Raw genomic sequence first — 8,832 nt, 5'->3', positions numbered from 1 at the left:
TCTTTTTACAAAGAATATTAGTCTTTATTTTTATAAATATAAAAATCGATGAAAAACAATAGTGTGAACACAAAGGGTGCAAGAAAGATTCACCCGCTCATTCAGCCGCTTCGTGAGCGCGGGAACTTATAAATTTGATAGTAGCCAATTACTGAACTATACTAATTTTGGTCTTAATGCTAGTGGCGCCATCGGTGGCAAAACGCCCAAGTTTATAGTGAAAATAGTTTCCACTGTTGCTGATAGATGGCGCCACTAACCAAAGAGAAAATAATTACTATTACAATAATTACCTATTCATAAAAATGATAAATGTGACGTAACAGTTAATATATTGAAGCGTTACAAGGTAAAGGATCGTATTAATTATGCATTTATGAGAAATAAATGATAATTGATTAAAATATATTATGTCGCCATCTTAGAGGAACGGTGGAAACTATTTTCACTACAAACTTGGACGTTTTGATACCGATGGCGCCACTGGTACTAACAACCCTTTGTCATTGAGCGTCATCTAGCGTGGAAAATATAAAACTATTCCACTACAAACTTGGGCATTTTGCCACCGATGACGCCACTGGTATTAAGACCATATTTGGAAGCTCGCTTTCCCGCCAATATTAAATATAACCTACATTTTTTTTGCATATCCTGCTGTTTTGAGGATTTGCGAATATAAAAATGGAAAAAAAACGATTACAAACATTTGCATGTATGTATGTATAAACGGTCCTGGTATTGTCGGCCTCTATTTTTTGTTATGCCTCACGAATTGTTTACTAGAACATCATGAAATTTGGTAGAATCTATTAGCATTAAATTTTTGAAAATATTCGATGAGTGGCAGGAGAGATATTTACTATAGGGGTGCTACTGATTATGTACAAAGAAAGAATAAAATAATAATAATAATAATCTGTACAGATCGTGCAAGCTTTCAGTAGAAACTACAGAGACATTTAATGCTGACTAGTACTAGACGATCCAACACATATAGCCACATATTCCGTCACCTTACACACAAATGTACTATTGTCATCAGCAGAGTTAAATGTGACACCTCCCGAGGGTGCCTACGTGACTCACAGCAACGTCACAAATCCCGACACCCTAAAATTCGTAGAATTTTTGGTAAGGTCGTTACCGTTCTCACGTATGCAATATTTCTTGTAACAGCAGGTCCTCGAAATCATATTACGTAATTCGTAGAACTCCCATGATTGATACAAGTTTCCTTTTTTTAAATGATATTCATGTAATACATGATTAAAAAATGTTCTTAAAATTCTGTTCTTTTATTTCATAAAAATACGCAATAATTGATATATTTCAACGTGTTAGGAAATGCACTTAAAATTATTTTGATATTTTCGAAATAAAATTGACTCGAAGGTGTCCAAAAGCTGGTTACGTGAATTACGTGGAAAACGTGATTCGCAGCAGGTTTTGGAATTGTTTGGAATTAGGTGAAGGCCTGAACCCACACGCGCAAAGATCAACACGAGTTCACGGGAAATATACACAAATCGGGCATCGGCTGTTAAATGATTCAATAAGCAACGCAAGAAGAAGTCTCGCGTTCTAATTTTCCCTGCAATCTGAAAACAAAAATGTTTCTCCAACATTCCTTTAATTAATTTATAATTAAATAATTTATCTACGTATCGGAAAAACATTGTTTAAATCGCAACATTTGTCATAAAGCATGTACTACATTCGTAAATGTATAAATTATATTTTATAGTTCTGAAGTGACGAAAGAATGAGTAACAGTATTCTAACTGTATCAACACTAGTTTGGATTCGTATAGGTGGCGGAGGGTATAAAAACCAGTTCGTCTTCGTAGATTTCTAAATTCGATAACCCATTGTACAGTCCCAATAAGAATACTGTGTTGACTACAACAGAAGAAAATTGTGGTTATTGCACAGTATTGAGAAATATATATTAGATGACTCTACGTTGATAAGAGTATTAGACGTTTCAAGGAAACCAGATAATAAATTATACATTGTCAGAAGAGCTATGTAATTAAAGGCTATCGACCGCAGAATATTCAGCAAAGTACCCCGCCACCGTTTCTGTATTCATAAAGTTCCAGCTATTTTTAGCACGCGTCAAAACTAACACTACGTTCCATTCTAACGATATATTGATGTTTAAATATTACGTGAAAATATAATGCACACTTAAGTTACTCATATAAAGGTATATTCTACAGGCTTCCAGTACTATATAACATATTTTTCACAATGTAGTTGGTAAAAGGCCATTAACGTTCGAAGGGAAAGTAGTAGACAACCTTGTTAATAAATTTGTTAAGGAATCGGATATGTAGGTCAGCAAATAAGAAACGAACACGAGCAAGAAGATCGTACATTAATCATAAACATTTGGGTCAATTGGCGCAATCGAAAAGGATCGTAAACGTGATCACAGTCACGTTATTGGGAAGCTTTGTTTCGTGTTCTTAAACGATACGCCTGAAACGAAATAAGACTCGGGTTTCTCTGCGTTATCTTTCGTTCGCATAGCGCTCAACAATTCATTTGCCTGAAACAAAATAAGACCGAGGTTTCTATGCGTTATCTTTCGTTCTCGCTTGGAAAAATTCAAGCACTCACGACGATTCAGATTGAAAATTTCAGTGTTGTTTTTATTGTTGAACGAAAGCCCGATGCGTTATCGTAAAATGCTTACAATTGGCAAATTTATTTTTGTAATTTATACATGGCGTATTACATGAAATCACATTCATTTCAAACTACGTTTCAGATCAAAGACAATAATGAAAAAATAACGTATAGAAATAAACTATGAATAATATGACCGCGATCATGCTTAGCTAACAACGATCTATGTGAAATACAAAAAGTAAGGTCGTGAAGGTTTTTAACTCTGATCCATTGCGTTATTGGTTTCGTTCATACTGCTGCCTGTGCAGTCCTTCTGAATTATTTCGAACAGTGGTTGCAATTCGGGTGCCGCTTTGATTTGTGTTACAAACTCGCACAACGATGGATTTTTATCTAGAAAGAATAGATTATTTCAATCCCTGGAAAATTTTCCAGGATAGAAGATCTATTATGATGAAGACTGTTTACCAGCATCTGGAATAGTTAACAATGCCGCTACTGCTCTCAATGCTGAACGTTTGAGTTCGTCTTGTTTTTCGTATTCCTGTTTCACTGAGTTTGCCTTTACTTTCATTGTACAAGTACTTTTCAACGGTTCGACTAATCGTTCCAACCCTGGGACAAATACAAATGAACAAATGTAATATTAATAAATGGGAACACCGTCTTTGCTTGCGCGTAACGCTTACTTTGTAGAACTGCTGTAGGACACAACTGAGCGAGCCTGGCAGTCATAAGGTAGGTTAACATTTTGATATCGTAATGATCTCTGAGGCCATTCTCAACGTGATTCAAAAAGTTGAAAATATCCAATCGATCCAGACAGGAATCGAGCAACGTATACATGCATTCGAATGCTGCTTTTCTGAGATCTAATCCATCGTCCACTGTATGTTTGAAGGGGCCCATTTCAACCTCTCTTATCAGTTCTTTCTATGATTAATCAATTCAAAATCCCATCAATTATTTTTGTTCGAGGTATTAAATATTTGTTCATTAATCAAGTACCTTTATCTTAGTTTCGGTATAAAGGTGTGGTAACACAGAATCTAGCAAATCTCTTATAAGCATTGGTTTATTGTGAGCTGCTGAATTAAATGCAACTAAAGCTACCCTCCTCACGTTCAGGTCAGGGTCTTCCAACGCGACTAAGAAATTGCCCATACATTGTTTTAACATGATATCGATTTGTTGAGGCTGCAGAACATGTTTTAAATTACTTATGTATAGATACAACAATCGACAAATTTTTACATAGCGTTATATCTTTATACATACCTGATCTGAAATAGTGAACTTAACAGCGGTAACTGTGGTGGTTCTCATAAATGCAGATGGTGATTTTAACGATTCCTGTAATCTTGGTAACAAAGTGGCAGGATCGATCAAAGTGAGCTTTCCCAGACATTCCGCGACGACATTGCGCGTGCCTTCTTCCGTGCATTCGCAATGTCTGTATAAAAGCATCCAAATCGAAGGCACGAAATTTTGTAAGTGGGATACACCTGACGGACTAGCTGACTGACACGTAATAATCTGCAAAGTATTATATTATAGATAAATTGTTATTGAATTAACAAACACGAAACAGATAACATTTTAATATCAGACTACCTCTTTTAACGAATGTAAAAGGAGATATTGTCGTTTTGGTTGTGCCTCAATTTCTTTTAATATAAACGGCAAATATTCTGGGAGATTGCCAACAGCTATGTTTCCCAGTGTGTAACTAGCCGCCGATTTTACTTCTTCCGAATGGGATGAAAATGAATTTAAAATAATATGCTTTAGAGAAGTAATTCCGCTCAAGTCCCTGAATTAGAAAGAAGAAAGTTGATCATCAATGATGACCTGCAGAGAAATGCATTGAAAAGTCACATAGAAATGAGTTTTACTCACACGTGTCTACCTATTTCACCGATAACCAGTAATGCAAAAATATGCTGCGCGTCGCTTTGTGGACTCTGAACGTCTTTTAAAAATTGTTCTACTACCGCCTGTGCTTCTCGATGCCATGTGATAGTTAACGCAGCTGCACACTTGGCGAGCGAATGATAAGCTTGCTTATGAAGAACAGATTGACTACTAACAGGCGCTATCAACATCGAAAGCAATTCTCTGTAACCAAGACCCGGTATGTCTGCCTGAACTAAAGCTTGGAAAAATTCCAGCATCGAATTCAAGGCTACGCCTGAAATATGGAGGCAAAATGAAATTAATTGTTGAGTGGTATGTGATTATAATAGCAACATTGGTTCGTTTGTTACCTTGGAGAAGTGGAGATTTTACAAGAACTAATATCTCCGGTAATATATTATCGGTCACCCTTGTTAAAGCGATAGGATGCAGTTTCGCGATAGTCGTGAGAAGATTAAGAGTTAACTGCGCAATATGTAGATCAGTCTCATTTAATAGCGCTGGTAATTCTGTAGTAACCTGGCAAAATATTAGTTGGTTTCAATTCCATTCGTTATAAAATGAATTTTGTAAATATCTTCTATTACCTTATCTAATAAATCTACATGGAGAGCAGAACTATAATTTTGAACCAAAGTGTACAAAAGTGGAAGGGAACATAACTTCAAAGCTCTCTGATTTTTTCTGAGGAAAGACCCAAGAATTGGAATCGCATCTTCCTGTAAAATACGCAATAATGATAATTTACAGAGAAATAAGATGCTTCAAAAAATATTAATTTCTATATAGTAATGCATGTACCATAATTGGCTTTAGATCCACTCTTAAAGGAGATGATGCTATACAGGTTAAAGCTTTAACTGTCGTGAGTCTCGTAATTTCATTACGGAGTCTGTCCAGAAATATGGGAAGGCATACGTGCAATTCATCGCACAAAGTATCCCCAAAATGCGCGAGGATTTGACCCATGCAAGCGATGGCTCTTTCTTTCACTTCTTGATCGATGTCTGCTGTTCTCAGTCTCATTAAGGTGCAACGATATATTTCGCCAGATAATGATGTAAAGTCGAAATAGCATGGTTTGTCTGAAGTAGTATTCGTTATCTTAATTAAATTCGTAGCTAACATGGTTCAAAATATTTTAAGCATATTCAATAAGCGATATCTACAATTATTATTATTTCTCAACTTACCATGTGGTCTAATTACTTGGACAAGCTGTTGCAATACCAGCAATGCTTCCGCGGTGATCTTATAAAATGGATCACCGACAGCAGCTATGATTGGTGGTGCTAGAACTGCCATATGAGCGTGAAACACTTCAGGTTGATGAGTTACCAATAATGTATGTACGAAAGCCAATGTATCAATTTTCATATTTGATGAAGAATTTTTGTCTCCCAAAGAATACTGTATACCAGATATCAACGCGGGTATGTGATTGTTTAAAGCACCAGGCAATACAAGTACCAGTTCCTTTAATAACGAAAAGCAGTCTTGTCGCGTCTTGATGCTCTTCTCTTTCATTTGACGATGAACTGCTTTTACTATCAGCGGAACTTGTTGTTGTAGCAATGATATTGGACCGTCATCGTCTTCCATTGCATCAGGATCGAGAGGCATGCCTGTAGCTGGTCTCGTCTGTCTTAGAAGTGCAATATACGCATGGAAAATATCCGATTTTACGTTTTCCTCTCTTTCTGTAAAAGTTCATTCTTTTTATACTTCTATTGCTGAATAAAATTTGAAACAACGTTAACGAGTATGCTTAGATTGTCCTCTAGAGGCTTGGAATTAAAATACCTTTAAATCTTGAAATCAGTGCTGGAGAAATAACTTTGTAAAGATCAGGGAGAAGTTCTCGTCTGCTAGATACAACAGCTTCGATACACTTTGCAGCTGCTCTACGAACTTTCCAACTCATATCATCATCATCCGAATACTCGTCTTCGGCATCTTCCTCTCCGTCTTCCTCTACTTCCATTACGACGCCTTCCCCATCGGACGAATCGTTCATGTCGTCATCGTAATTGTAGTTTGGGTCGTATGTGATATAAACCAAACAAATTTCTATAATCTAAAAACATATTACTTTATAAGATTACAAGTAATTTTTAGAAGTCTAGGATTCCACGTAAGCGGGGTTGGTTACTTTATTTATGTGTGGAGTGATTTCTTTGGGGCATCTGTACACAAAAGACTCGAATGCTTGTAAACAGTATTCTCTTAGTTCGTCGTCATCCTCGTTGCTATACTGTACAATTAGCGGCATGACCCTCTCGATTTGTTCTCCGAATCTGTGCCCTGCTTGACGACTGTAAATATTTAAAAAAAATGCAAACAAATATGTAAGAGTCGTAAATTGGGTAATACTGTAATTAGAAGACAAAACAACAAAACAAAACTTACCAAATAGAAGCGATGCACTGTATATAAGTGCGTATCACATTTTTTGCAGTTTGCGTGGTAAGACCTTCAAGTAAATGATCTAGAAGTTTATTGTACAAGTAATTGTTACTTGAAGTCAGAAGGTGACTCAGAGCCACTATAGTACGCTTTCGAACTGCTTGACGTGGAGACGAAAGTTGTGGTAATAGCGCAGCCAAAATGATGGAGTGAAAGGCGACTAGTAAAGCACCAAATCGAGACAATAAGTCAGCTACAATGTCGAGAGCTTCGAGTTGCACGGACACATCTTCCTGCTATATATAAAACAATTAATTCTTTTGTTCTGAATGTATAACATAAACTTTTACTAAAATTCTAAAATATATATAAATATGAATACTTAATTATGATAATTACTTTTTCAATAGCGCTACTGAGTCGACCAGTTATTCGTTTACAAACATTCGCGACAAGGGCACTGGATCCCAAAGGAAGTTCAGAGATTACAGTTTTCAAACCGATACTGGAAATATCTCTCAACTGTTCCTTGTCTGATACCATGTTACTGCACAGCGCATCTACGATAGTTTCCACTTGGTACTCCTTTACCTTATTGACTAAGGGCCCCAAACTGAAATCGGACACGTTTCTGTAATCGTGTCCAAATACAGAGAAAATCTTGCAGTTGCAAGACAGAACTTAACTAATATTTTTAAGTAATATACAAGATTATTATGAAATTAATAATAGAGATTACTTTAGATTTCAGGTTTAAGTTACACATAACTTTACCATTTTACAGCAAGATTTTGTACTTCTCCATTTTTGTCTTCCAATAGTTTTAAAAGCATCTTTACAACTTTACGCTCAGAATCGTCATCCAGTTTGATGCTATCCTTTTGTAACTCACTCATTAGATCATTGGTTGCCATAAATCTAAAATCTTTGTCGCTGGAGGTCATCTAGGAGAATGAATTTTATTAAAATATGTGTATATGGGTTTAAAATAAAATGTAAGATATAAAAGAAGTGTGGTTACTATGGCAACAAAGAAATTAAATATGATTGTGATAACTTTCGTGATATTTACATGGATAATTTAAATGTATCACCATGATTTGTATAAGAAGGCAATACAGATACTCGTATAAACAATCATAAGGGAAATATATTTAAATATTTTGAATATATCAATAACAAAAATTGAATAATCATAGTAGTCCATAAAAGTAATGATTATGTACAACGGAGAATACACATAAAACATGTTTTGGAGTATTTATGACAAACACAATGTTAAAAAAACTGGTAATTTTCAAACCCATCTTTTATTATTTTATTAATAGTGAAAGAATTATAGAAATAAAACGAGGTTATGTAGAACCTTAACATTATCACCGGACAAGCGCAAACACTCCTACAAAATATCATCTTAAAACAATCAGAGGAAAAAATTTATTCCATCGATGGAAGGTAGAAGTATTTGTTTGTAAAAATGCATTGAATACCTTCTCCAGCAAGTTTGCGATTTGATAAGAGACACTAGCCATGATTGAAAACTTTTTCACAGCCGGTTACAGTTGTCGTTCCAATATTCTACGTTATAATTAAACGGAAAGAAACGAAAAATTACGAAGTTTCCTAGAAACAGACAACACTAAATGCGATTACGTGTATGCGTTTAAAGTTCTCGCTAGAAACTGTTTTTTTAATGAAATTTCGCCGTCGGCAGCATTTCAATACTGCGAATCTTTACCGCAAACTTCGACTGCCAAAATTTTGATGGTAATTGTGCGTTCCTAAATCCACCAAAACAACAACGACAGATGGGAAACATTGAAACGCTGCCTTGCACTTGATGTAATCGAATGTAATGCACGCCACTTT

At 35.6% G+C, this 8,832-nt stretch overlaps 1 protein-coding gene across 2 annotated transcripts; it reads right to left on the bottom strand.

Moving 5' to 3' along the window:
- Window positions 1-2,364: 2,364 nt before the first annotated feature.
- LOC128897161 (cullin-associated NEDD8-dissociated protein 1) lies at window positions 2,365-8,723 on the bottom strand. 2 transcript variants are annotated; one of them, XM_054160889.1, is made up of 17 exons: window positions 8,454-8,723; window positions 7,738-7,907; window positions 7,363-7,576; window positions 6,967-7,259; window positions 6,710-6,872; window positions 6,361-6,634; window positions 5,751-6,257; window positions 5,359-5,642; window positions 5,145-5,276; window positions 4,908-5,076; window positions 4,540-4,831; window positions 4,255-4,453; window positions 3,919-4,176; window positions 3,649-3,837; window positions 3,330-3,573; window positions 3,109-3,255; window positions 2,365-3,033 (listed from the first exon to the last, which is right to left on the bottom strand). In XM_054160889.1, the coding sequence occupies exons 1-17, from the start codon at window positions 8,493-8,495 to the stop codon at window positions 2,897-2,899; spliced, it is 3,714 nt and encodes a 1,237-aa protein (XP_054016864.1). In that variant the 5' UTR covers window positions 8,496-8,723; the 3' UTR covers window positions 2,365-2,896. The 2 variants fall into 2 exon arrangements, with proteins under 2 accessions (XP_054016864.1, XP_053995181.1); XM_054139206.1 differs by lacking the exon at window positions 8,454-8,723 and having other exon boundaries at window positions 7,363-7,594; window positions 7,738-7,855.
- Window positions 8,724-8,832: the final 109 nt, after the last annotated feature.

The sequence above is a fragment of the Hylaeus anthracinus genome, unplaced genomic scaffold (genome assembly GCF_026225885.1).
Source record: "Hylaeus anthracinus isolate JK02 unplaced genomic scaffold, UHH_iyHylAnth1.0_haploid 0, whole genome shotgun sequence".
NCBI lineage: Eukaryota > Metazoa > Arthropoda > Insecta > Hymenoptera > Colletidae > Hylaeus > Hylaeus anthracinus.
Note: the sequence above shows the minus strand (reverse complement) of the source record. Positions and strands in the feature narration are given on the sequence as shown.